The 27,797-nt window shown below is 48.4% G+C and overlaps 9 protein-coding genes across 9 annotated transcripts; 7 read left to right on the forward strand and 2 right to left on the reverse strand.

The window, feature by feature from the left end:
- Window positions 1–446: 446 nt before the first annotated feature.
- ATG22 (Autophagy protein 22) lies at window positions 447–2,520 on the forward strand (the record flags this gene model as incomplete). The annotated part of the gene is made up of 2 exons (XM_044845921.1): window positions 447–783; window positions 860–2,520. The coding sequence occupies 2 exons, from the start codon at window positions 447–449 to the stop codon at window positions 2,518–2,520; spliced, it is 1,998 nt and encodes a 665-aa protein (XP_044711837.1).
- Window positions 2,521–3,467: 947 nt separating this feature from the next.
- On the forward strand, window positions 3,468–4,931 carry FPOAC1_001317 (uncharacterized protein; the record flags this gene model as incomplete). The annotated part of the gene is made up of 4 exons (XM_044845922.1): window positions 3,468–3,747; window positions 3,814–4,107; window positions 4,167–4,297; window positions 4,350–4,931. 4 exons carry the CDS (start codon window positions 3,468–3,470, stop codon window positions 4,929–4,931), a joined length of 1,287 nt encoding a protein of 428 aa, XP_044711838.1.
- Window positions 4,932–5,968: 1,037 nt separating this feature from the next.
- On the forward strand, window positions 5,969–6,961 carry CAP2 (F-actin-capping protein subunit beta; the record flags this gene model as incomplete). The annotated part of the gene is made up of 3 exons (XM_044845923.1): window positions 5,969–5,997; window positions 6,061–6,488; window positions 6,570–6,961. The coding sequence occupies 3 exons, from the start codon at window positions 5,969–5,971 to the stop codon at window positions 6,959–6,961; spliced, it is 849 nt and encodes a 282-aa protein (XP_044711839.1).
- Window positions 6,962–11,839: 4,878 nt separating this feature from the next.
- Window positions 11,840–13,124, forward strand: FPOAC1_001319 (uncharacterized protein; the record flags this gene model as incomplete). The annotated part of the gene is made up of 3 exons (XM_044845924.1): window positions 11,840–12,041; window positions 12,148–12,448; window positions 12,500–13,124. The coding sequence occupies 3 exons, from the start codon at window positions 11,840–11,842 to the stop codon at window positions 13,122–13,124; spliced, it is 1,128 nt and encodes a 375-aa protein (XP_044711840.1).
- Window positions 13,125–14,745: 1,621 nt separating this feature from the next.
- FPOAC1_001320 (uncharacterized protein) lies at window positions 14,746–15,385 on the forward strand (the record flags this gene model as incomplete). The annotated part of the gene is made up of 2 exons (XM_044845925.1): window positions 14,746–14,799; window positions 14,879–15,385. The coding sequence occupies 2 exons, from the start codon at window positions 14,746–14,748 to the stop codon at window positions 15,383–15,385; spliced, it is 561 nt and encodes a 186-aa protein (XP_044711841.1).
- A 390-nt stretch (window positions 15,386–15,775) lies between these two features.
- Window positions 15,776–16,428, reverse strand: FPOAC1_001321 (uncharacterized protein; the record flags this gene model as incomplete). The annotated part of the gene is made up of 2 exons (XM_044845926.1): window positions 15,776–16,201; window positions 16,348–16,428. The coding sequence occupies 2 exons, from the start codon at window positions 16,426–16,428 to the stop codon at window positions 15,776–15,778; spliced, it is 507 nt and encodes a 168-aa protein (XP_044711842.1).
- A 1,320-nt stretch (window positions 16,429–17,748) lies between these two features.
- FPOAC1_001322 (uncharacterized protein) lies at window positions 17,749–19,012 on the forward strand (the record flags this gene model as incomplete). Its single annotated transcript, XM_044845927.1, has 3 exons — window positions 17,749–18,024; window positions 18,093–18,887; window positions 18,941–19,012. The coding sequence occupies 3 exons, from the start codon at window positions 17,749–17,751 to the stop codon at window positions 19,010–19,012; spliced, it is 1,143 nt and encodes a 380-aa protein (XP_044711843.1).
- A 4,674-nt stretch (window positions 19,013–23,686) lies between these two features.
- FPOAC1_001323 (uncharacterized protein) lies at window positions 23,687–26,165 on the forward strand (the record flags this gene model as incomplete). The annotated part of the gene is made up of 4 exons (XM_044845928.1): window positions 23,687–23,725; window positions 23,854–24,000; window positions 24,102–24,115; window positions 24,173–26,165. 4 exons carry the CDS (start codon window positions 23,687–23,689, stop codon window positions 26,163–26,165), a joined length of 2,193 nt encoding a protein of 730 aa, XP_044711844.1.
- Window positions 26,166–26,875: 710 nt separating this feature from the next.
- FPOAC1_001324 (uncharacterized protein) lies at window positions 26,876–27,339 on the reverse strand (the record flags this gene model as incomplete). The annotated part of the gene is made up of 4 exons (XM_044845929.1): window positions 26,876–26,931; window positions 27,021–27,128; window positions 27,196–27,255; window positions 27,312–27,339. 4 exons carry the CDS (start codon window positions 27,337–27,339, stop codon window positions 26,876–26,878), a joined length of 252 nt encoding a protein of 83 aa, XP_044711845.1.
- Window positions 27,340–27,797: the final 458 nt, after the last annotated feature.

Consider the following 27,797-nt stretch of genomic DNA (forward strand, 5'->3'; position numbering starts at 1 on the left):
GTAACTCATCTGGATGCATCATGGAAAGGATGTTAGGATGTGACGGTGATAGTCCGTCCCTTGCCTTGCCTGGTCTGGTTCTTGGTGCCAGCCAACTTTTAAGAATACGACAATGCGCAGTCCTTTTCCCCCGTGATTTTGAGCCCTTTCTTGTCCCCCCTCGGACTTGTTATTATTGTCATCGTCGTTCGCGCAATTGCTTCTCATGGAACGAGGCCAAGTTCCTACATTCATCCAACAGTCGTCTATTTACCATATCCTGACAGAGTACATGGAGCAATCCACAGCATATCGGGAGCAGAAAAGGCTCTTCCTAATTCGAAACCATTTCAATCTCACAAGAAAAGTGCCTGGCGTTGAGTGTTGCCTAGGTTGCACCTGTCTTTGATCTTTGACCCGGTGACGACAATCACGTGCGCCTGATAGATCACGGGTACGACATACATATGTTGAAGATCACCGCAGCTATGGCGCCAAACCTCCAACCTCATCCTCAGTCTCAACTTCAGCGCCCGCGCCTAAAAGATCACAGACCGTGGTCAGGGCTCTCAAATATTTCAAAACGGTCTTTTAGATCTTGTGCGACTTCTGCATTTGAGGCCGACGACGAACGGTCCTCTAGCGACGGCGATATGAGCCCTCGTAGCAGCAGGGAGGCTGATTTGCGACGGCCGGTAGTGCCGCGTCACTCTGGCCATGATGCCCGACCAACGAGCCGAAAGGAGCTTCTAGGATGGTATGCGTATGCGTTCGCCGCCGAGACATACGTGATTTGTGGGATTGGTAAGTTTAGTCATAGAGTTTCTGTACGTTGTGTAGACCGACCAGGGCCCCACCGTTAACATAACGCCTACTTCAGCTTCCTTTATCCCCATACTACTCGAAACTCTCGCCAGAGAGAACGGCGTGTTGGTTTCTGACCGGAAAACACCATGTGGATCGAGCGACAGTAAAAACGAGGGCGACGGCCAATGCATTGTCTGGGTATTCGGAGTGGAGATCAACACTGCCAGCTTTGCTATGTACACCTTCTCAGTGAGCGTCTTAGTCCAAGCCCTGCTTGTCGTAAGTATCAGCTGCGCCGCCGACCATGGAAACTACCGCAAGAAGCTTCTCCTCACTTTTGCTTGGATTGGAAGCTTCGCGGTCATGTCCTACATCTTCATCACCAAAGATAACTACATTCTTGGCGCTCTCTTGACCGTCATCTCCAACACCTCCTTTGGTGCATCATTCGTACTACTAAACTCCTTTCTCCCGTTGCTTGTGCGATATCACCCCGATGTTATGGAGGCCAATGTCGCCAATACTCCAGATCTTGGTAGCTCGGAATTTGAGTCGCGTCCTCTGGACCAACCGGTAGGTCAACTTGAGTCATCACCAGTTACGACAACATCACCATTGTTACTCCCCGAGGATGGCGGACGACTAAAGCCCACTGCAAGCCACGCAGAGATAACATCCAAAGAGCTGGAGTTGTCAACTCGCATATCAGCGATTGGAATCGGGACTGGATACATCGCAGCGTTGTTTCTACAGTGTGTTTGTATCGGTGTCCTCATCTCACTGCATAATACTACATGGGGCCAGAGAGTTGTATTATTCATGGTTGGAGTCTGGTGGACCGTTTTCACTATTCCTGCTGCGATGTGGTTGCGTCCCCGTCCTGGACCTCCCTTGGCAGACAGTGGCCGGAAAGGCATTATGGCAGGGCTCGCATACATCCTCTACGCCTGGAAGAGTCTTTTTAAAACAGTTCAGCAGGCTAGGCGTCTGTTGGATATTGTCTTGTTCCTTGCTGGTTGGTTTCTCTTGTCTGATGCAATCGCAACCACGTCATCCACCGCCATTTTGTTCGCCAAGACTCAACTCCACATGAAACCGTGGGCACTTGGTATGATCAATGTCATTTCAACGACTGCAGGGGTCTTCGGTGCGTTCGGGTGGTCGTGGATATCGCGACTATTCAACCTCAAAGCCCATCAGACCATCCTCGTTTGCATCGCGTTATTTGAACTGATCCCTCTGTACGGTTTATTGGGATACCTCCCGTTTGTCAAAAACTGGGGCGTTTTTGGACTTCAGCAGCCATGGGAGATGTATCCGTTGGCTGCTGTGTATGGAGTCGTCCTAGGAGGCTTAAGCGGTTACTGTCGTTCTCTCTACGGCGAGCTTATTCCACCTGGATCCGAGGCGGCCTTCTATGCGCTTTATGCCATCACAGACAAGGGTTCTAGTGTTTTTGGGCCAACGATCGTGGGTGCCATTATTGACAGGACTGGCACAATACGTCCTGCTTTTTGGTTCCTCGCAGTTTTGGTTGGCTTTCCGGCACCTCTGATATGGTTCATTGATGTAGAACGTGGCAGACGAGAAGGAGCCAAGCTTGCAAAGTCCATTACAGACTCGATTGTACAAGAAGGGGATGAAAGTGACGATGGAGCTGAGCGCCGTGGAATGTTGTCGGATTACGAGAGAGAATTTGGAGAAAGTATTGATGGTGAGCATGCAGGTCGTTGATTTTGTGGGCTGTTATTGGATAAGTAGCATAGCGACGGCGTTTGTAAGATAATCAATTATGTCCTTGCAGCAATGTAAATGGCTAGATGTGGAGGGAAGTAGATCGTAGATATTATTATAAATAAATTGCAATGTACGGAGTACTTAACTAGGTACCTAGGTACTAACTTACCTACTAAGGTATGGTACTTTTCTGGCAACTGCTGCAATGGCTTTGGAAATGACACAACTGCTGTTTGATTTGATTTGAGTTTACAAAAGGCTATGGCACAGTCAGAATGCGATGCCACCTTTTCTCTCGACATCCTTCCTTGGGTCCATCTTGAAACAGCCAAAATGCACTTGCCTAGGTCGGTAACTGATAAACTAAAACTTTGCACTACGGATACAAATCTACCTAATAACAAAGTCCATATCGTTTCCTTACCCACTTTCCATCTACCCCAACCACTTTCAGCTATCCGTACAATAGAATCCAATCCTTTCTTGATCTTGGATAGGAAAACGCCAAGACTCGAATGGAACAATAGGTACCTGCTAAGACCTATTCTGGCGCGTTGGACAACCTGGGCACAACTCCGTCCATCAGCTTAGGTGGCCCCATTGCAAGCTGCGTCACGTGATCACAGCATCTTCGTGCTTTTGGGCCGATTCTTAGTTCTTCCGCAGATTGCGACGTTGCTCACCCAGACAAATCGAGCCTTCCGTGCACAGGACATCGCAGGCCGCGATCTGTCGCTCAAAGACAGCTTGGGCTCGGCTTCATATACAACGCGCCATCAAAAAATTGCTCCACCATCTCTAAATAATCCTTTTTGCATCTTACTCTTCTTGGTTTTATCGTTACTATCACCCTTTCATCGCGCTATTCGCTGTCTGTCGCTCGAAACCCCTCCTTCTCTCTCCACTCTCGACGCGGTCATACCCAACCGCATCAAACCGCCACAATGAGTAATCGCAAACGATCGCGATCCGTCGGGGAGGAGAATCGCGCAGAGTGTCCTTTTACAATTACTTACGCGAATAACCCATCGCGCGCAGAACAGGAGCGTCACAAAAACAAGAAGCGGAAGCGCGACGGTCAAGATGACGACAAACGAGTTCAAATTCAAATTTCTCCCTTCTCTCCAACAGGCACCTTCAAGACCCATGACACCATGGACTTGTATTACACAGTTGAACCTGGGAAGCGATGGCAAGACATGACGCGATACAACAGCTTCGTCCGTAAGTACTTACTTGATGAAATGCCGGCATCGCGACATTTGAGGGCTTATGGTTAACATATGATAGTTAATAGCATCAAGTACTACAGCGAAGGTTTCGTCTATGTCGCCAACGAGTCAACCGTCGAGCATCAAAAGGCTCAGAATGAAAGCAATGGCGCCTACAAAAAAGACAGTAGAGAAGAATCTTGGGTAGCGCGCATCCTTGAGATCCGAGCTTCTGACGAGCACCATGTCTATGCACGCGTTTACTGGATGTACTGGCCTGATGAACTGCCTCCTGGTACCATAGACGGCAAGAAGACCGTGCAGGGTCGTCAGCCATACCATGGCCACAATGAACTAATTGCATCTAATCATAGTACGTTCCAGAACACAAACTGGTACTTCTATGGCAGCACGGCTGACTGATTGCTCTAGTGGATATTATCAACGTTGTCAGTGTAACAGCACCTGCATCAGTCAACCAGTGGATCGAGTCCGACGATGAGGAGATTCAAGACGCGCTTTATTGGCGCCAAGCATATGACTGCCGCAATTCACAGCTTTCAGTACGTTGCGCAGTGCCATACTTCCTGTTGACCTCAACTAATATTTACACAGTCGGTTGATATCATGTGCAAATGCCAAACACCTGCAAACCCCGATAAGACTCTCATAGGATGTACGAACTCGGAGTGCGGCCAATGGATGCATCGTGAATGCCTGGCCCATGATGTACTCATGCAAGTTTATGAACGCCTAGGCACCGATAAGCCTCACCGGACCGAGGGAGCGAGTGTTAAGGAAGAAAAGCCCGAGGAAGCAACACGTCCCCTGTCACCTACCGATGCCGAAGAGAAAGAGACCCAGCCAACGATCGATGTTCGCTCTGGAGAGACACAAGATAATGTTCACGTCAAGAAGGGCATTCGTGAAACAACCAGGGACACCGACACCCCGACACCCGGACCAACACCATCGAGAACTATTGCCGCGGCATCGGCCAAAGGCACGGCTAAAAGAGGTCGCAAAAAGAAGGTCGTAGACCACAAGCCTTACTTGGGACTCTTTGAGGCCAGCCTCAAAATGCAAGAGGGTCCCACATCCTGGGAAATTCGTGATTTGCGCGAGAATGTGACAGGCGGCGAAAAGACCTGGACCGAGAAAGCCTACTGTCTGATATGTAATGTTTGTATTGAATGAATATTCAATAGCCAGATTGCATAACTGCACAGAGCCTGCTCCGGTCAGCAGGCTCATCGAGTCTCGAAATACGCGACTATATGTTGCGTAGGTCGGCGAGTCAGCTTCACGCGGCTTGTTGGTAACCTTAAACTCCAATTTGGCCAGCTCGACTCAACTGCCTACTCGATCGGGCTTTTTGGAATGACGAATGGCTTCAGTTTCTTTTGTCAACATTTCGAGGTCACTTAGGCGATTCGCCCAACTGGTGGATTTTCCGGGCGCGGCGTTGGAGGCGAAATTGGCTGTATCGTGGGTTGAGATGGTGGTTCGGTCTAGAACTCGCAAGAGGCGAGGAGGATACGTACTCTGTTTCTTTTTTTGAAGTTCTTTTAGGCGACGCAAGAGGAACTATTCATATGGGTCACTGGACTATCGGGAGGAACTAGACCGGACGTTGAGATAAATGTATTATGGGCATTGGCTGGGTGGTTGAGCAAGCGACAGGTTGACTCCCCTTTTACTGATCAACTGTCTGACATGGTAGTACTTGTCTTGGCTACGTATCATCGACGGTTTTATATTTTCACTTTTCTAAGAATGAGGCTTTACTTTGGTTTAATCGATTTCCATTTCCTTAATTTGCGTGCTAAGTACCGCTTACTCTATGGTTTGATTTCTATGTCACTGGTGATATTATAAATTATCACACTTGTTTCTAAAAAACCTCTCAGAATAATCCAAAGCTACTGAATCCTTCTGAACTCTACAAGTCGCTGGCATATTCACTGCTTTATCTTGATTCACGGAATGGCTTTCGTCGTCAAGGCCCCAATTAGGAATAACTATATTGAGCTCTACCAGGTATGCAAGGTCAAGTACGTACTCCACACGAAGCTCCAGACGACCCCGCTACTCCATAACGTCCCAAAGCTTCAACTCGACATGGTACATTCATTGCCCAAAGACCAAACCATCGGGCCTTTCCAACTGACAAGAACAACAAATCACTATAACTCACCTATTCAACCAGCCAAAGAACACGATATACCGCTAAAATGGCTGTCGATCCCTTTGACTCAGCTCTGTGAGCCTTCCTTCCCTCTCGCGCAACAACTTTGTCTCCTTATAGCTGACCGTTTTATCCCAGCGACCTCCTACGCCGCCTCAATCCCAAGCAGACGACCGACCATCTCAACGCTATCATCTCTATCGCCCCTGATCTGACCGAAGATCTCCTCTCATCCGTCGACCAGCCCCTCACCGTGCGCCGCTGTAAGCAGACTGGCCGAGACTACCTCCTCTGCGATTATAACCGCGATGGCGACAGCTACCGCTCGCCGTGGTCCAACCAGTTCGACCCACCCCTGGATGAGGCTGGATCTGGAGGTGTAGGTGCTGGTGGCAATGAGGGTGCGGGCGAAGGTGCGATTCCTAGCGAGCGTGTTCGCAAGATGGAAGTCAAGGCGAACGAGGCTTTCGACGTCTATCGCGATTTATATTACGAAGGCGGCGTGAGCAGTGTCTATTTCTGGAATCTCGATGATGGATTTGCAGGTGTCGTGTTACTTAAGAAATGTAAGAAGTCCCCCGACAGCCCTACTACTACTACATATCTGAGGTCTGAACCGTGAACGCTAACTGGACTTCTAACTGTAGCTTCTCCCCAAGGCGGCAATTCCGAAGGCGTATGGGATTCCATCCATGTTTTCGAGGCCATCGAGCGAGGACGAAGCACCCACTATAAGCTCACATCTACTGTTATCCTGACATTGTCGACTGCAGGTAGTAACTTGGGTGAAATGGACCTGAGCGGGAACATGACACGCCAGGTCGAGCAGGATCTCCCCGTGGAGAACGACGATAGTCACATTGCCAACGTTGGACGATTGGTTGAGGATATGGAACTCAAGATGCGCAACCTATTGCAAGAGGTCTATTTTGGCAAGGCCAAGGACGTTGTGGGCGACCTGAGGAGCATTGGCAGCTTGAGCGAGGGAGCACGAGACCGTGAGGCGCAACGAGAACTCATCGGAAGCATGAGGAAATAATCGACGCGGAAAATGTCTTCTGGTCGACTTGTGTGGTGTTTTTATAAGAGCAATACCTTTGATAGACTGATTTCAATCTTTGTGGCGCTGTAAACGAACATTATCTGTCATACTGGACAGTACATTGCTTTTGATGAACTTTTTCTTGTCAAGTTATTGCCTGTCAAGATCCTCAAGCATGGCTATAACATATCATTCAAGCTATGATCATACTACTACGCAGTGTACTTGATACGAGCAACCCCGGGGAAACTCAGTTATTACAATCACACATCAACGAGGCACTTGTTTATCAACTGGTATCGTGAGTCGAAAAGCAGGTAACCAGTACATCTCTTGACCGGCCCGTTTCTCCGTAACAAACAGACTTCCTAGTAGAACAACGTGGGAAAGGGGATGAGCTGGTTACTAAGTCCAGCATAGCATCAGCTTTAGCATTGGCCCTAACGCGTAGAGATCGCACTTGGAAGAGCTAGCGGGATCATTGGCCAAGTTGGATCCTGGACGGCGATCAGATTCTATCATCAAAGCGAAGGTTGTTTCGTTACCAAATTTGCGATATTGTGTTGATGCATGTGGCTAACTAACCCAGTTGGTAGAGATCAAGCACTCGGTGATTTTAGTGAGGATTTCAAGCAGATGAGAGCAACGATTCAAGCTAATGTCGTTCCGGTTTTCTGTTTGCAATGTTTTGCTGGAGGAGGTATCTACGTAGTAGCTCATAAGGCTCGGCTTCACGACAGATGGTGGCTTGCATGGTTCATTTGTGTAGAGCACCAGGCCACGCTAAGGCATATGGACTCAGTTTATTCTGAGTCAGAAACATCACAAGTTCTGCAGAAATGCATGGAGACAACGTTACGAAATTAACGACAGGCTGTAGCCTTGTGCGCACGGTATTAGAGGAGCCATATGATACACTTTGAAGGATCTTCGCAACGAAAGGGGTCCCACCCCTTGACTGGAGGTGGTAGGGTGGGCGCGAGCTTGAGGCCGAGCTGAGAATAGCAAGTGGTTGTAAGAGGTCAGCCGCCCTGCCTTGTCATATATCATAGAAACAATACCAAGGGACAGCGAGATTTTGGTATCGTCAGCCGCGGCATGGAGCTGGATAAGCTGGACAAGAACAAGGGCCGGGTGATATTCGATAGCCATGGCCAACAGTAACTCGAGGCCAACAAGGATTGCATTATTTCTCGATCGCTCGCTCGCTTCGTTTGCTCCATAGCCGCATTAAGGTCTGTGTCGCCTATGTCATGCAGGCCAGGCCTGCGGATCCCGGAGTTTTGGTGCAGTGCGGCCGGATCTGAGTTTTAACATCAATGGCCCGAAGACCGTGTCGTAACGCGCCGTGTGCACGTTCACAGACTGATAAATATCTTAGACGCTTGGACTATGTTGGTTCTGCTGTGATGTTGGTACTTTACCCATTAGGTGTCTAAGCGCTGGCGCTGGCGACTGCACTGCTTGGTGCCGACTTAGGTACTAAAATAGAAGGGCTCGCTCGGTCTATTGAGTTTATAGAAGGCCACTAGAGAAATAGTGAGATGACAGGTAATTTCTCCATGATACTTGGTTACATCAGTGAAAAGATCGATGACTGAACTCAATATTTATTCCGAAGTGGGTGTAAGTGTATGGCAGGAGTGCCCATGCTCACCTCAGGAGGTACCTGCCTACTGCCTGGTTGAGAGTTACAGGGCTGTAGTGGGTACCCCCTCCCCTACCTCAGCTACCTGCCCATACTTGAGTCGAGGTTTCGGTGGGATGTTGCAAACAGGCAATACTGGGAAAGTGCTAAGGAAGGTATTCACTGCCGCCTGAGACTTGACTTTGATGTAAAATTTGGGGTAACGCTTCGTTGACTACACTCATTGCTGCTATCATTCCTCAATCTTTCTAGAACAATGTTCATTTCCTCCGTCATTGGACACGCAAATGGAAGAATTCTAGAAAAAAAAAAGACCCCGCATCGTGCCGTTCCTGTTCCTGCCGCTTCCCACATCCCCATCTGACAGACGTAGGCGATTGCCACAGATGTCCCTGACAAGTGACGGCTTTCTCAGCCTTCGCTTCAGGCACACACCAAAAGCTTGGCGTGGCTTAATTTGTTGGCTATCCGGATCGGTTGCACTCAGTATTACCACTGTTTCTCTGAAACCAAAAAGAAAAAGGAAAGTAAAAAAAGCAACCAAGATGCCCGGACCTGTGGTGGCCCGGGCGGGATTTTGGATCGACAGGCATGCCAGTATCCAGCGCTACGCTCCCACAAGAATTCAAAGCAGAACATCGACAATTTACTCACACAGCAACCATTGCTTGGCTGATCTCCCATCTCGATGTTGGTAAAAGGTGCCAGAATTGGTGTGTATGCAAGCGCAGACTCGAAGCCAGTTTCCGTTAGAGACCACATTTTCCACCAAGACAATTAGGTGAGACAAATGGCTTTCTTCGGCTCGCTTCGCCGCGCAGAGAAACAACCTTATTGCTCATCTGTGCTGATTTATGCCGACTTATTGGAAACGTCGCTGAATAAATAAAAGTTGTTTTACGCCATCCCATAAGTTGGACAACAGTGCTTCAGCAAATCAAGTACTTTTGCCAACCAAGCGTTGGGTTTCTTCGCCCATTCAGAAGGTATCGGAGCGGGTTGCGATCAACCTGCACTCCCGGCCAAGATGAGAGTCTTGGCCAGATCTTCAAGACAATCCGCAAGAAGGACCTCAAATATCTAAGCGCGTCCAGCGCCTTTAGTAACTATCTGCTATGGCTGTACATACCGGCAGCTTGTTAATTCTGGCTAGATCGTTGGTAGCTTTCAACGCGTACAGGCAACAACATTCACCTAGACGTCGGCTCAGACAGTGACGGCGACTGTCATGGTTCTTGATCCCTGTCAGGTCGGCATGCCCCCTGTCATAAGGACAATGACGAACATGGAGGCCCACTGCAAGCTCGGTAGCTAGGTGTTAGCCCGGCGATATGATGAACGGGGTATCTTGCAAATCCATCCTGCAGCTCTGGTTGTCCAGCCGCATGACCGCCAATTCTACTTCCGCCAGCTTGATTTCGCATTAGACTTCGAGGGATACCCATATCAACTTCCGCCAGCTTAGTTACGGGACGGGTTACCCCCACTGGCCTAACACAATTTGGCCTGCATCTTTTTCGCAGCCTGTTTCTTTCTTGGCTCCCAGTTGAAGACGTACTCGTCAAACTCCCGCCAAAATTCAGTGCCGAAGGATTGATGAAAACAAGTCAAATGAAGTAACGACGGCTGAGCGGCTTCCAGATTACAATGACAAATTTCCACTTGAGCCAAGCAAAGAGCGATATTTTGACACAAGCCTTAACCTGGAACTAGGAATGGAGTAGGCAGTCAAGCGGGCTCCCTTTTGACAGCAGGTAGGCATGTACATGCAACATGTACATACTACTTACTATATGTACATGAGTTGAAAAGACCCCTCCATAGCCCGACCACATGCATTCTTAACTCATCTTTCAGGCCATTGCTTCCTTCGGTCTGCTGCACTAATTCGATACAATGCATGGCCGCCATCGAGTCCTATAGAGGCTTAATACAGTCGACACAAGGCGGCTTGGTTTAGGCATGAGGCTTCAAGGCCGACAGGTATCATGAAACAGCAGTCTCAGTCGGAAGCGACTGATGAATAAGTTGAGCAACAGCTTGGTGCCTGATAGTCGGTAGGGCATAAAATGTCAACCTTTTGACAGGGCCTTTCACGCCCATGAACCCACAACACGCCCCTCATTAAACTAGAGACCAGCCAGCATCAAAATTTGGGCCCCTTTTACTGGGAAGAGTCCACATCGCATCCCACTCACTCTTACACTGGCCGATTCTTCCCCTCGTCTTTCCCAACAGGAGATCCCCGTCATTCTGGCTCTCCCTCTATTCATCAAACCAGCCCCTCATCAGCGCAGTTTCGAGAACCCGAGGGTCTTGCTATTTCTTTCCTGGGTTCTTAATCCAGTGTAGACTCTTACTCAAGCCTCATAGCCTTTTTTTGTTTGTTCAAGCCCAAAGGTTTTGGAGGATTTGGGTCTTTTGACGTTAGTCTAAACCCCTGGTCATCCATTGCTCGTCCCAGCAAGCGGTTGGTGCGTCGCCTCGTGCCCTCGCAAAAGTTGAAATTGCTACATCTGTTGATCGTGTTTCCCTCCACTCCCACCACCTCCCATCCCGCCCATCTGGTTCCGTCTTCCGTCCGTCCTCCCGTTGCCTTCCCGCCTTGGATCAAACTTGTTCCCCTTTGCTCCCGCACATCGCCTTTACGCCGTCGTCGCACCAGCACTCTTGGGGCTCAATATTAAGCACAGTACTAACCTGTACTATCGTATGTCCTAGCACTTACTCGCTCCTTGATGTCCTAATAAATACTTACGTGCGTGACTCCCTACCAGGTTACAGCCCTTCTCTCACAATCAAACTACTGAACTAGGTCATTACCCAGCCCACTCTCTCCACGAGGGACCCGAACGACCTCGCTTCGACCAACGCTAAATCACACCGATTCTCGCATATCCGTCCACCTTTGGCACCCCATAGGACCTCTTGGCCGGCGTATCTTTACTCAGCTGTAACCCTCTGACCCCTGAGGCCTAATAATCTTGTTCCAATACCGCACTCATACTCGATATTTCTCAGCCATCTGTCGAACTCAGCATAGGCAAAGATCGAGCCAACACGTCTCGCTAAATATCCGAAGTTGAGGTGCACGCAGTCTGTTTGAACTTCACCTTTTAATATCTTGTTTTTGCGCCGCCGACGTCGAGATATCTGCGCCCTCATCCCGACCCCACGTTCACACACGATTATAACATTACGACTCGACCGCCACAACTCTCACCATCATGGCCGAGAAGCCTTCGGTCTTGATCATTGGAGGGCTCGGCTATATCGGCCGCTTCCTCGCCCTCCATATACACCAGAATGACCTCGCCTCCGATGTGAGACTTGTTGACAAGGTTCTCCCTCAACTGGCATGGTTGGCTCCTGAGTTCTCTGAAGCCTGTTCCCAGGACAAATTTATGCAGGCCGATGCCAGCAGACCTGGTAAGATTCTGCGTCGATCATGCTACCATTGAGCACCCTGCGTTGGTGTAGATGGCTTCCGTTTTTCTTGATCAATTCGCTAACGAATCGTTTTCACTTTGTGCAGAGGGACTAGCAAGGATCTTTGACCGACCCGATGGAAAGCAATGGGATTATGTCTTCAACTGTGGAGGCGAGACGAGATATTCGCAAGAAGATGAGGTTTACAAGCTGAGGTCCTTGAACCTCTCCATTGCAGTGGGCAAGGAGGCTGCGAAAAGAGGCGTCAAAGCCTTCTTCGAGCTGAGCACCGGCATGGTGTACAAGTCAGACTCATCACCAAGCAAAGAGGGTGACAAGTTGAAACCATGGAATCGTATTGCTGTTTTTAAGTTGCAAGCTGAGGAGGAGCTTTCCAAGATTGAAGGGTAAGGCGGGACCGGAGCTTTAAGCAATTTGTGTACTGACGTGGCTTACAGTCTTAACCTTATAATCGTGCGCCTGCCGCACGTATACGGGCCCTATGCCTCCCAGTGGGTTGCGACGGCACTGTGCATGGCCCGTACTTACCAACACCTGGAGGACGAAATGAAGTGGCTCTGGACCAAAGATCTCCGAACTAACACAGCACACATCGACGATGTCACACGCGCACTGTGGGATATCGCGGCCTGGTACGACGCCGGCAAGGCGAAGTGGGATGAAGCCAGCATGGGTAAAGTTCCTATTTTCAACATAGTGGACGAAGGCGCGACGAGCCAAGGTACCATAGCGACCATTATTGGCGACATTTTCAAGATTGAGACAGGGTTCCAAGGTCAACTTATCAGCACCTTTGCCCGTCTCAATCTCGACAGCGTTGTAGACGATGTCAACGATGAACTCTTGGGACCATGGGCGGATCTTCTAGCCGATGCGGGCATCACGCGACCAGGACCATTGACTCCGTTTATGGAAAAGGAACTGCTCAAGGATACAGATCTTAGTATGGACGGGACGCGGCTCAAGACGCTATTAGGTTTCGAGTACAAGAAGCCGACCCTGACCAAGGAATTGATCGAGGAGGTGATCGAGAGCTACAAGAAGATGAAGTGGTGGCCTTGAGAGGATGTTCGAAAAGAAGGATGCGACATGGCATAATATGATGTGCATGGGATATATGGATGTCCATATGGATTTTGACTTGTTTCCTGCATGAACTCGACTTAGCGAATATTCCGCTTGTTGCTGGAAGAGACGATCGATACCCGGCGTGATGGAAAGCCACAGGCATAAGGAGCGGCAGTGAGAGGATTCGGCAAAATCGAGCTGCGGCAGATTCAGCGTCTGTCAAACGAGGATTATCAGCAGATGACGGTGACGGTACCTGGGGTGGTAGACAAGATGTTATACATAAAGAACCAACTGTATACTGGAATTTTGAAGGTGGCGGTTGTGGATGATGAGTGTGCCCCGAGTAGAGGGTAGACTAATAATACAGCCAAATACATTGCATATTATTCAAGATGGATTTTGCATACAATTTTCCTTCTTGGGTGTATGTCTGCTGTGTAACAGCATCGCGCATGCGTGTTCTTACAGATCCAAGGCATCTCACAGAACCCAGGTTGCTTGCCAGGGTATTTTATTACGAAGACGCTAGAGGTTTATTACTGAGCCGAGGTCTATGGAGGAGACACGTGGAGGGAAAGAATAGCGAAGACTTCGTGGAGACTTGAAAGTGAGGGATTGGCACTGCGGGGAGAGTATCCTGGTTGGAAAATCTTGGTCGACGTCGTGAACTTTGATACAGAGGGTTGGCATTGGATGTTGAGTGGTTGACATCCTGTCAGGGGTGGTTCATAAGATGATTTTGAGTACTGACGCTACCCTTCGTTATGAATTGCTGATTGTAAACAAACATGTATTGCTTGAAACAGATTCTTCATAAAATTGCACTTAACCAGTTAACTACTAGATCCCATCATTCATTCGTACATATTTCTCACTTAAAAGCTACGCTTAGCTCTATCAGAGGCATGATAGAAGCTTGGTAGTCCAATTGCGCCTGTCCTTACATACGGATACAACTTCCGAATTCGAACCATGACCGGCCTTTGCAGCTTCGAGTTGGACATGTCTCTTGTGCATCGTGGCTCAGCCTCTCTTCCTCCAACCCCGCACTAGGAGAATCCCAACATGCCTGTAGTAGTACCTTTGTCATGTGCTTGCGACAACCGATCACCTACCACTTTGGTATAGTAGACTTGAGACTGCAATTCATGTCAACGAGTATGTCTGTAGGTATTGCATAGAAAAGAGTAAACATGGTCCTGCCATTGGTCCGTCCCGTTGACCTCGGCGTTTTGGGTCATGTCTCGGTGTTGCTTGTGATTAATATACATGCTTGGCTTCATTGAAAGGAAACTTATAAATGGAGCCAATGTTCAACCAGGAGAGTGCGATTATCATTCCAGTGGCATTGATACCTTTCTTTATATGTAGTGCATGTATATATAGGTAGGTACTTGGAAAGCACAACTGCAGTTTGATAGCGTCATTTCGATCCACCAACCGCCAACTCAGCTCAAGCCAACACAGCCTTACTTATCAACCGACATCTCAATCGTTGGCAGCCCGACTTTATTGACTTTTCCTACCTACCTCCCAGCCAATATTCCTACCCTTACAAATTCCTTACACAAAAACATAATTTTACCCTATTCAAATTCCAATTACCGCAAAAATGGCTGCCCCTGCTGAAAAGACCATCACCGACCTTAGCGGTAAATGGGTTCTGGTATGTTTTACTCCTCCACTTGATATATACTTTGTATGTACTACAGATGAGCCACGAGACTGACATCACCGCGCAATAGAACAAGACGCTTTCTGATAGTTCAGAACCCATTCTTGCCCTCCAGGGCATCGGCTACCTTACTCGAAAGGGCATTGGAATGGCTACAATTACCATTGATGTCAACCAATACAGTGCCCCTCCTAAAGCACCAAACACCTCCACTGACGTCTTCACTCACATCGACATCACCCAATCTGCGTCTGGCTTGACAAGCACCCAGGAGAACCGGTGTCTTGACTTTGAGCAGCGCGAGCACTCTGACTGGCTATTTGGTGCCGTCAAGGGCCGCTCCCGATTCGTCACTCTTGACGAGGTCGAGGACGACTTTCTCAAGCAGGGCTGGCTCGTTGAGGCAGACGGCAAATTTGTCCAGAGCATCGCAGAGAGTGTCGACAATGGTTGGGTTGCCAACCAGATCTGGGGCTTTGAGGAGGTCAAGGGTGAGAGGAGATATGTCAGGCACGTCCTGGTAACCAAAGGTGACCAGAGGGTCACGGCCAAGCTCATCTACGACTACCAGGCTTAGATCCGGCGGATTCAAGGTACTCCAACTATGTCGATAGACGATTAACAGCATGAATACTGGTTTCTGCCTCGATGTGTGCCCTCCGGATTAACTACCTGAATAAATGAATATATACTCAATCAACCAAACCCGCATGTTTTGTGAATAGTTGTGCAATTTGTACGCGAAAGTAATATCCACCAAGGTCTATTATCCCCAGGGTATTGCGCTATGTTGAAAGCAGCTTTCCTGCTGGACAGGCTGTAGCAAGCCCACCACAGCCTTATGATGTTTGGATCATTGTTCCCCAACGCCCATTCAAGATGTTTTTGCCTTTTCCGTTATCGCTCTCCTTATGAACCATACTCTTTAAAACCGATTCCCTTGATTCCATGACGATGAGTTGGCGATCTACTCGGGTCTTCGCTTCACAAACTCCTCGAGATCTTGCACTGTCGCAACGCCGAGGACAAACCTCCTCTTCTCATCCGTAATGACGGCAAATTCCTGCTCCCAAGGTCCTTCGGGCACACCCCCGCGATAAAAGTCCTCGAGTTCTTCGAGGGTGGTTTCCATGGTGATGACCTTGTAGGTGCGGCCCTTGCGCTGGAAACGTGTCATGGCGGTTGAGAGAGGATCGTTGGGCTTGACCTTGCCCGAGTCGAGCAGCGACTGCAAATGTGGGATGGAAATATAACCCAAAAGAGCTCGGGTTTCGGAATCAACGATGGTCAAGTGGGTGTAGTCGCGCTCAAAGGCGGAGAGGAGGGCGAGAGAGATAGCATCAGAGGGGTTGAGAGAGAGGGCGGCTGGAGGGTCGAGGTCCTCGACAGTGGCCTGCAGAGTGTTAGTTTATGCATGAGTATTATAATGAGTATTATAATGCGCCCTCGTAAATATATTGGAACTCTATTGGGGCGTTATATCGTTGCGGCTCCTGATCTAAAGTGGTGTCATGAGCAAGTTCAGGCAAAGAGACGTACCCCACGGTATCGAGAAGACCACTTCGTGACGAGAGGATGTGTCGCGCTGGACATTGTGGTGGTGGCGGTAGAAGCAGCCATGTTAAATTGGGTGGTGACAGAAAGGCGTGTGGTGAACTCAATGTAACTGTCGAGAGGATTTTGGCATCTGAATTAGATCCGTTCGAAATATCGGGGGTTTGAAGGGTTCGCGGGGCAGGTCTAAGTTAGAGGAGTCACGCAAAAGACTCGATGGATTAACTAGTAGTGGGGCACAGCTTTTTTTTTGTTAGTTATCATGACATGGATGACATGGAAGGCTAGTCCACTAACAGTTGTTCTGTACAGTTCTAAGTACAGGAGACGAAATTAGTAGGCCAGTCAGTTTATGCTACGCTTCTTCAGCTGTTTATTTTTGTACCTTAAGATCTAGAGACCAGCTTTTCTACTACTCACTGGCCAGACTGAAGACAGGCTATAAACACAAGATATTTACTAGGTACCTATCCAGTAACAGACAGTTATCAAACAAGATAATACTTTAGGGTTATAATTGAGATCGTTCAACGTTGGCCACCCTGGTAGTGGATTTTTACATCCCTTATTCTGTCATCACTGGTTTGTTGAGGTAAGCTACAGAAATAAAGCCAACGCGGATTTCAAATTTCCTGCTCAGCTGACCCCACCCACTATCAGGGCCCATCGGCAACCTGTGGATCGTCCCGTTATAGAAATGTTTAATTAGCGTCCAAGACAAGGTCTGGTGTAAGTGGAATAAATTATTCGATATCCATAGAAACGAGCTACCATGATTGTACTATACAGAATATAGAAAGAACCATCATCATACATGGAAGTATTCGAAATTTCACCAAGCCCATTGAGATTCAAAGAAACAGATAATGCCTGTGATAAGCGTGATGTCACCTTCCATCCCACTCCCTGTGCACCTGCCACGAGCGTCATACCCTCTTTCATCATGGACGGGATGGAATTGACATGTACCTTAACTCCGACAGATCAGGTGCAACCTTTCTGACCTTGATAATTCCCGATTTCCCTTCTTCATCTCACCCATCGGCGTCTTCGCCTGCACTACCAACTACGAAATATACTCACTCATACCTCTGGATCCATCCATTGTTGGAGCTGAAACGGCCATCAGGTAAGGCAGTTCAATCAGTACAGCCCATTCGTTTGCTTCAGTTTGTAGCAACATCTTAGTAGCCGGATCAAAAGGGAACTTAATCTTCTCGATTGCGGTTTCCCTGCGATACCCTTATCTTTCTGCCACGAATTCTGCCCATCATCACATCTTTCAACATCAATCCCTCTTTTCAACACCCAATTAAGAAGCTACCCTCAACTTTGAAGGATATCGCTAATACGCCGGCAGTCATCGCAACCCCTCGGACAGCTACAATGTTCCCATTCCATCCATCCAAGGACGCCCTCCAGGGAACATTTTACAGCCCACTATCAGTAATAAACCGCACTCCGTATCAGGCTCGCGCTGAACTCTTTCCCATCCACTCCTCCGTCATTGAAGATGCTAAGGGTAAGGCCAAGGAGCTGAGCGCTGAAGCAACAGCCGAATTTGAAAAGGCGAGCGCAAAAGCTCAAGCCAAGACCGGGAAGATTGAATTATACTCTGGCAGATACTATGCTGCCTGTACCTTTGGCGGTTTGATGGCCTGTGTACGTGTTTCGTTTCAGTCTACAGAGACATGCCGTTGTTGAAGACTAACCATTCTGACACAATCTAGGGACTCACTCACGCTGCTGTGACTCCTCTAGATCTTGTAAAAACTCGTCGTCAAGTTGATTCCAAGCTCTACACCAGCAACTTCCAGGCCTGGGGTAAGATCTATCGCGGCGAGGGGATCCGAGGTATTTTTACTGGCTGGAGCCCTACGCTTTTTGGTTATTCTGCTCAAGGTGCCTTCAAGTATGGTTGGTATGAGTACTTCAAAAAGACCTACTCGGATATGGCTGGCCCAGAGGCGGCTACCAAATACAAAACTGGTCTGTATCTTGCCGCCTCTGCCTCAGCCGAGTTCCTCGCCGACCTTGCCCTCTGTCCCTTTGAAGCTGTCAAAGTCCGTATGCAGGGTTCGATCCCAAACCCCTACACCGGAACAATACAAGGGATCGGTGCTATTACAGGCAAAGAGGGCGTCGCTGGTCTTTACAAAGGTTTGTACCCACTCTGGGGTCGTCAGATCCCTTACACAATGATGAAGTTTGCTTCCTTTGAAACTATCGTCGAGATGATTTATGATCGTCTTCCTGGTCAGAAGAGCGACTACAGCAAGGCTGCTCAAACTGGTGTGTCCTTCACAGGTGGTTACCTTGCCGGAATTCTATGTGCTATTGTATCCCACCCCGCCGATGTCATGGTCAGTAAGCTGAACTCGAATCGTCAACCCGGAGAAGCTTTCGGTAGTGCCATGGGTAGGATTTATAAGGATATTGGTTTCGGCGGCCTTTGGAACGGCCTTCCTGTGCGAATTGTAATGATCGGTACTCTGACTGGACTCCAGTGGATGATTTATGCAAGTGTTCCTATCAACCCCTTCGATCTATTTGATGTTGCCACTAACGTGTACCACAGGACTACTTCAAGATCTTTATGGGTCTCCCAACCACGGGTGGTGGACCGCCGCCAGCGAAGAAGCAAGAATAAATCATGGCTGCCAATTGTATGAGAGTGTCTGTTCGTTTTATATCCTGAGAAGCATGTGCGCGCTATGGTCGTTTCAGGTCTACTGTTCGTCTTTCACGGACCCGAAAACCATATTGGTAGTCAGACGAAATATCCAGTTCCTACGAAACACTCTGATTCTCAATTAAAAGCAATGCGACCTGATAGTGATATGTCTCCGGAACAATCGGGTATAGGTGGAACTATGCATTCGCTTTGTGGAACTCTCTGCTTATCGCCGTTCATCCTGACCTGATGATAACTGGGCAGAATGGCGATGCTACTCGTAGAAATACGGCCCATGCAACGTATGGATAAGCGAGAAGACTTACCTTTACTGCTTAGTATCCATTGGGTGTGTAAGTGGTAATAGAAATCATACTGCTTACGGGAGGACGTAAAACATGACAGACCAGGAATATCAGCCGAAGTTCTCATGCTATATATTGTCATTAGAAATGCCATGCCTATTATTCTAATAACACAGGCTGGATACACGAGTAGGGCTGCCAGTGTTATGTATATAATGATGTGCTATTAGCTTTTAACTTTTATTATACGAAGTTCTCGTATAAGATGCTAAGCTTCTATTCATTTGCAGGAACCTTGAGTAACGTATCGCTACTAAATCTGTTAATAAGATAAAGTTTCAGTTCTAAAAGGTGCAGTAAATGCTGCTATAGACTAATGCTCGTCGATATTATCTAAACTGTCTAAACTGTCTATTAGCCAGATGTCAGACTGCCACCAAAAAGGGCTGCATGCAATATCGTCATAGTGCATAAGATGGATAGACACCGCGGGGACAGCGGCGCGCTTCACACACATTAATGCGATGCAACGCGCAGACGGCTGTGAACTTTAGTCACGGTATATACAGAGCGCTAGCGTAACTGACGTTTATTCCAGAACACTACTACCTTTGGCTTAACAAGTGGGTGTTCCAGCGTAGCATCATGGCTAGCACAGGCGCCCTCTCCTCTTTACCATTCTAACATCCATGTGGCATAATACAGTTTCGAGAAAGGCAGATGGCCAAATATATGACTGGTTACTGCCGACTCAGCGTCGCTAATAAAGGCATAAAGAGGTACATATACAAAAACATTTGTCCAGAACAAACCCAAGAGGTCAGTAGAGCAACAGGTAGACCACGAAACCAATCGCAACACATCCGGGACCGACGCACGTTAGACACCCAATGTCCACAAGCAGCTACCAACTGGTTAGTCTAACGGTAAACATCGCAACGCGCATGCACTTGACCAAGCTGTCGTGGAAACCTGGACATTATCTTTAGACCACCTGTTACGGCATGCAAATGCACGGGATGTCATGTTAACGATAACGGACCGACTGGTAGACGATCAGGATGGGATGGGACTCAAATTGATAGGATACCATCACCACGGTTGGTTACGAAAAGTCGACTGATTGGTGAAAGTTCTGGTGGGCATTTGGGGATGTGCCGCATAGCAACCCCACACTCTCATGCCTCGAGATGAGGGGTTGGCGTGATTTATCACTTTGGTTTGGCGAACGTCGTCTTAGTTGCAAGACTCGTCATGGCCGCCGACTAAACGCAAGGGACGGTGAAGACTTTACGGAACGATGAGGCTCGACAGGTCAAGTCAATGCTTTGTCATAATCGATTCTCAAGGCTATCCCATTGAGCGTCATGTTATTAACCTGTCCTGGACATTCGTCAGTCAGCTTCCATTTCTGTTTATCCAACAATGCCAAGAAACAGGGTTGAGGTCTCCTTCTCTCATGGCTCTGCCCCAGCTTAGGAAGTATCCTCATTCAAGGCTCCCTCCTAGACAAACAGGGCAACGAAAAAGACGACGTTACCTTATCATACAAGGCAACATGTTTCTGACTGTGTAAATCGGGGGTTTCGAGTAAGTGCAGCCACGCCAATGACACAGGGTTACTCGCGAGACTTGGGTGAGAGAATCTTGCTCTGATCAACAACGATACAGTCAGTCTTCTCCGACTTGGCGGTGGTTGGTTCGTCTCGGCGTTCGCTTGCTGTAGAATGCTCAACCTTCGGCTAAAAGCCAACCCCAAACTTAAAGAGAGGCACAGGCATCCAGAGCTGGGGAAGGCTAATAACCGATGAGTTGTGGCGCTGTTCGTTATTTACCGCACCAAAGAACAAGTCTCGAAGTTGGAACTAGTGCTTTTGACGCCGTCATTTCAACTTGGGAGTGGCTTCTGGAGCTATTTGCCGGTTGCGGAGAGTTGATATACAGTGCCGGGATTTCCTGAAGATATCACTGTTCGAGAGTGCAGAACAGTTGTACAGGAAGTAACAAGGTAAACATATGAGGGACTTTTGGAGTTATCCGTGTCTTTTACTGGCGTGACTGTTTGACTCTTGACATTACACCTGTTGTTGGTCCACCAAAGAAAAGGGTTTGTCTGCCAATTACCTATTTGTTGGAGGCTATCGTGGAAGAGGTTTATTTGCTGGCCTAAAGGCACGGCCAATTAACATCTGCGTCGGGCTTGCCGTCTACCTTTGTAACTGCCTGTGAGGAAAGCATGCAGGATCATGGGGAGGTTATCTATGTCGCTCCTCTGAACAAACCCTGCCCACTCACAAGTTCTAAAGACAATGGCTATCTGATGTTGGCTTTTCCCTTGAATGGACTGTCGATAAGCCGGATTCATGAGTCTGTCGAAGTAAATGAAATATCAATCAGAAGAAGAGCTGAAACCACAGTGTATTTTTCTGCCTGTTACCCTTTAGAAGCTATTATTACGGTATCATGGCGTCTATTTATTGAATTCCTGATCAACAACAACTTCGAGCCCATGCTGAGCTCTTGACTGTGTATGGCTCTAACGTGCCAGAAGATGGATCGTAACTTATTTAGTTGCTGGGCCTGGGCCTGGCCTCCTACCGACCTAGACACTGGGCCAGTAGCTGGCGTCTATCAACCGTCCGTCCACACCATGTTCAGTCCAGGACAGGTCTGGCTAGGTCTGATCTGGCGCAATGGCACATACCCCGTACAGTACCCCGGGCCCCTCTTCAGCGATGATGTTGGGCGTCTACATCGAGTTTAGTCTTTCCAGTCCAGTTACTGGGTTTAAAGGCGCCTTTATACCGCACAAAGGTACTACCTGGAACTTGAGTGAACTAAGTTGTCAATAGCTTGCATAATGCTTGTGTATGTACCTAGTGGTCATACCAGTTTGAATGAGAGAACAGACGAGCAGACTCTTTAGTCTAATATCATGTTCTGAGGTTCTCATGGCTCTGCATTTCGTCCTGGTTTTGAGGTTGTATTTTCTGAAGGATTTACATAGAGACCCAGCAAACCTTGCACCATCATAAGAGAGTGGTAGCGCTAGCGCTATACTGAAGGCTAGAGGGGGGCCATTGGAGGGGCTTCGAGGGTCTAGGCAAACTGGGGTTGCGCGAGCCTTCCATCCCTTAGGTCGATCTGTACGGATATGTAGGTACCTTCGTAGTATTGGGAGACAATATTTCCGTATGATATTATTCGCATCGGCCAAATACTACAGTCGCTCAACAAGAAGGAGACCATGGCTGTTGTTGACCATGTTACCCGCCCTACCTAGATATTGAGAAAGAAACATCCATCAACAAACTCATCAACGGTGCCTACTAAGATCTAGTTACAGGCTGTGGAATTTCCTATCATGACTTGTTCTGGTACGACTACCTGTAAAAATACCCCAGCAACTTACTAACTTACCAACTACGCTGAAATGTACTGTAACTCAAGGCAGGTAAGTATAATCCATGGTCCAGTCACAACCCAGTTCAGCTCTGTCCAGGGTCCATGGATGAAATCCTACGTCCTGGAACCTCACCACTGTACCTACCATGTTGGGGCGCGGTGCCATTGGATCCAACCACGAGGTCACTGATCCATCCTTCTTTTCATCTCCTCCACTTTCACTTTCATGTTAGCATGTCCACTATCATTTCCCCCGGACTTGACCTCCATCCAGGTCATTTCCCGCCACCCTCATCCTTACCTTCCTTACATCGGCGGTTGACCCTGCCTGCTTGCTTACCTTACCTCGCCTACCTCAATCTGTGCCTTCCATCTACAGCAGAAGCAGAGAGCAGCTTGGATTGCTTTCTACTCTACTGCCTTGCCTTACCTTGTCTTCTAGTCCTCCCTCTTACATCCAAGGTGCTTTGGGAGCCATCTTCGATCACTCTTCTACCTTAATTGCATTTCTTTTCTTCATAACCACGGCAAACCACACACAGACAACGATTGCTTCGTCTCTGGTTCGGCTTTCAGATCAGTATAGTAGCTCCAACCGGCGCTATCGTGTCCACGCCACACAACCACGCCTCGCTTTTCCCCAAGTTGGTGCCAAGTTCCAGCACCTGCGCCATTCCTCGCTCAACACTCGGCAACTCTGAATTTGACTTGGCTTACCGTTTCTCAACCCGTCTTGTCCGCTTTGCGCGATTCTTTGCTCACATTCCGCAAAATTGAAGCCATTCGCGCATGGTAATTTGTCCCAATTGCGACTCTCTTTGTCGAGGTGCTGCTGCCGCAGCTGTTGCGGGTCAGCCGTTTAATAACGTCCTTCGATCGGCTCACCAAGTCCGCGACCTTCCTACCGAGTTGCTACCACTGACGACGTCACGATATCGCCATGGCCGGGTTTTTCAACAAGATAAAGGGTTCTGGCACTGTATGTCTTGGACTTGCTTACTGCCCATTTTCATCTCGGATTGTCCCAGTTCCACCTGATCTATCGCTTCAAGTTGCGCCAAGTATGGTTCTCATGACTGACAAAATGCCTCTCGCTACTGCTTCTAGGCCACAACCACTACATCCAACAAGCAAGATGCTGTCGCAAAGAAGAAAGAGGAGCCTGTCCTCGACCTTACGCCGCTCGAGAAAATGCTCCAGAACGCCGGTTCCCTCCGAGATGACGGCACCGATCGCTTCTTCGGTCTTGAGAATGTATGTCGAGCCCTGCCTAAGAAACCTGGCGCAAAGCTGTCCGTCTCTGATTCAACTTGGCCATACCACGTTTTACGAAAAGTAGGCTAACCTGTCAATAGTTTGGAAACACATGGTACGAGATATGCTAGTCATCACTCAGCCAGGCTGTTATACTGACCCTTTCGTCTAGCTACTGCAACTCGATTGTGCAGGCTCTCTTTTACTCCGAATCGTTTCGAAACAATGTCGTCAACTACCCCCCCATCTCGCCCACGGAGACAAACGGTAGCCGACCCAAAGTTCCCATTACCATCAGACCTCCGCCCACCGACCCTGTGGAGAGCTCACCCAAGCAAAAGGGACTCAGCACTTCCCAGGTAATCAAGCAAAGACAAAATTCAAGTCATCAATTACCAGGGCAGGTAGGCGTCCGACCCGAAGACAAACCTGATACACCCGAATACAAGAAAAAACAAGCCATGATCAAGGGGCCTATCCTCGAGCTGGCGAGGGAGAATGCCACGTCCTATGGTATGGACGAGTGCACCTTCACAGGGCTCAAGGATATCTTTTTGGCTTTGCTTGAAAGCAATACTCATACCGGAGTCCTCAGTCCTCAGCGATTTCTAGAAATATTCAAACGCGACAACGAGATGTTCAGGAATTCCATGCACCAAGATGCTCATGAGTTCTACGGTCTTGTGTTAAACGATGTCATAAACTCCGTTGAAAGTACGGCTCGCCAGATGAAGTTACAAGCGCCCCCTAACGGTCTTGGCGGGCTGGCCACTTCAGTCGAAAATATTCTTGGATCGGCAATGGCGAACCATGTGGCTGGTGCAAGCTCGCCGGCGACTGGATGGGTTCATGATATTTTTGAAGGCGTTCTGACATCAGAAACCAAGTGTTTGACTTGTGAAACTGCTTCTCAGCGTGATGAGACATTTCTTGATCTGTCCATCGATCTCGAGGAGCATTCTTCCGTAACATCCTGTCTACGCAAATTTTCAGCCGAAGAGATGCTCTGCGAGAGGAATAAGTTCCACTGCGATCACTGTGGAGGTCTTCAGGAAGCTGAGAAGAGAATGAAGGTGAAGCGATTACCTAAAATCCTGACACTTCACTTGAAGAGATTCAAGTATACAGAAGACTACAGCCGTTTGCAAAAACTTTTCCACAGGGTCGTGTATCCCTACCATCTACGCATGTTCAATACGATGGATAATGCCGAAGACCCGGATCGGCTATATGAGCTTTATGCAGTGGTGGTTCACATTGGCGGCAATGCCTATCATGGTCACTATGTGTCTATAATCAAGGTTCCAGGTCGAGGATGGATCTTATTTGATGATGAAATGGTTGAACCGGTGGATAAAAATTTTGTTCGCAACTTTTTCGGTGATAAACCCGGAATGGCCACCGCATATGTGTTGTTCTACCAGGAAACAACGTTCGAAAAGGTGCGGGAGGAGCAGGAGAAGGAGGGCATGGAGGAGGTGAAACTCGCCAGCGAGGTGGCCAACCTAGCTCAGGAGAACGGCGACAAGGCTGATACTTCACCATTGAAGCGGCAAGCAACGCAACCCATGTCACCCTTGGCGCATCATGAATCGATGGCGAACCTTGCTCATGCAAGAACAGCGCCGGCTATGCCTTCTGCTCCTCCAACTGATGCTTCACCCCCTTCCACAGCTACGACTAATGGTTTACACCGTGTTCAGACTCAGAAGGAAGAAGTCAAATCCAAGGAAGACAAGAAGCGAGAGAAGAAAGAGCGTGAAGCGGTAGAAAAGGCCGAGAAGCTTGCAGAAAAGGAGCGGGAGAAGCAGGCCAAGCTTGACGAGAAGAAACGAAGAGAAGATAGTCTTAAGGCGATGCAAACACGGAGAAACGAGAATGACGAGCTCGCCAAAGTTCTGGAGGCCAGCAAGAAATCGGCCGCGCAAGAGGACGAAGTAAGGAAGAAGGAGAACGGAACACCCCAAAGCAATGGGATTCTCGACCGGACCAAGAGGGGTAGCAAGTCGATGTCACGGAAGAGTTTCTCACTTTTTCACAAAGATAAATCAGGCGCGCAGGCCCCTGACACCCCTAACGGCGATTCGAGCGAGAAGCATGACAAACTCAAAGACCGTCTCAGCTTCAGTCTGGGCCGCAAAAAGAGCACAAACTTGCTCTCATAATCTTTGAACACACACACATAGTTTGCAGCGTTTACACAAGAGTAAGAGGATACGGACGGAACTCGGGTTTATCGTTATGCTCTCGCGGGTTTTGGTGGATGTAGGATACCCATACACCTTCAATGAAGCTGCCATTATACGGACAAAGACATGGCCAAAGGCGCAAGCGCAAGTAAGAGACGAGACGAGACGTCTTTTGGGCTGGCCAAACATCATCTTGAGCACAATTCCTCTACCCCTTCTGGCCTCTTTGACAAAGTTTGCCATGGCCTTGTGGTGGTCGCAGGAGCTTCTAATTACAGGTACAATGAATAGAGGATGAATCACATCGGCAAAAGAGCATGGATTAGATATTATTATTCCAACAAGCTCGCTTATTCAGTTTTACTTGGGCGCTGAGGGTTGCAGCCTGTGGTGCAGCAGTTGTACTATACATGAGTTACATAGGGAGCCAGAAGCTCAAGCCTACGGGATTTCTGCTACATGAAACATGGCGCTCAATTTCATAAGGAGCCTGTCTCCCTTTCATACTGACTCGTTCCACGTCGCCCCCATACCAAGTTATGGTGACCCCACGCATGGCTTGTCGTGATTTATATCAACAAAACTCCAACTCAAAAATTGCCTGACTCCATTAATGCCTGGAAAAGTCTACTGCGTCCTCTTTTATAACCGTGCCGTATATATTTGTCCAAATATGGAGCTTGGACTCAGCCAAGTATGAGCTCGTAAAGAATAATAACAGAGTTGACGAAAATCAATGGCACTAGGACGACGTTAGTGTCTGGTCGCAGTGTACAGTGCAACGTCCTCTCCATATGTGTCGCGCTGCGTGAAGATGGAGATTGGACATACTCCTCATTATGGTTCGAACGCTCGCGATGAGATTGATGATCTTGGCCTTGACACTGGCATCGGGGCCAGCGCCAAATGCGGGATCATATGATGCTGGCGAAAGATTGACTGGACAGAATGCGTCAGATAAAACATGCGCGGATATAGGTAGACTCGGAATTGGGGTGGTTCGTACTGCGTGCGAGGAATCGATCTTCGGAAAGGACAGCGACAGCATTGATGAGGAGAATGCAGACTGCAAGATGAATTAGCAGGTGCGCATTGGTGGAGGAAGAGTAGTGTGTCATCTACCATAAAGAAAACTCCCAAAGAACCACATCTTGGGCGACGGTGTTGATCGTGAAGAAAGGGTTGAATTTGACAGTCGAGAGTTGACGATGATGTGTAACTTAACTATCGTATCGGCCTTCTATCTCAGCTATGGATCCTCGACCTGGCTTGTGGTGCCTGCCCGCCGCCTGTAAGCAGGTACGTACCCACAGGTTGTACCTACCTAGGTAGCTGCCATTGTGGCTTAAACACACCTCCATGCCTACAGGCTTATGTAGACCTGGGGAAGGAATCACTGCGGGGGATTGGTTAGGCCGATCCGAAGACCCCTAAAGAGGTAGGTATGTAGAGCTGTAGTCTAGATTTCTATGAATGAACAAGATGCAATCATGTACGTTACTTTTGGATGAAGTTAAAATAAAATGAGGCGTGTTTCTTCATTGATGCTTTTCTTTCCGTCTTTTTGAGGAAATTCCCAACTTTTGCGCTCTGCAAGACAAGCATTCA

The sequence above is a fragment of the Fusarium poae genome, chromosome 1 (assembly GCF_019609905.1).
Source record: "Fusarium poae strain DAOMC 252244 chromosome 1, whole genome shotgun sequence".
Classification (NCBI taxonomy): domain Eukaryota; kingdom Fungi; phylum Ascomycota; class Sordariomycetes; order Hypocreales; family Nectriaceae; genus Fusarium; species Fusarium poae.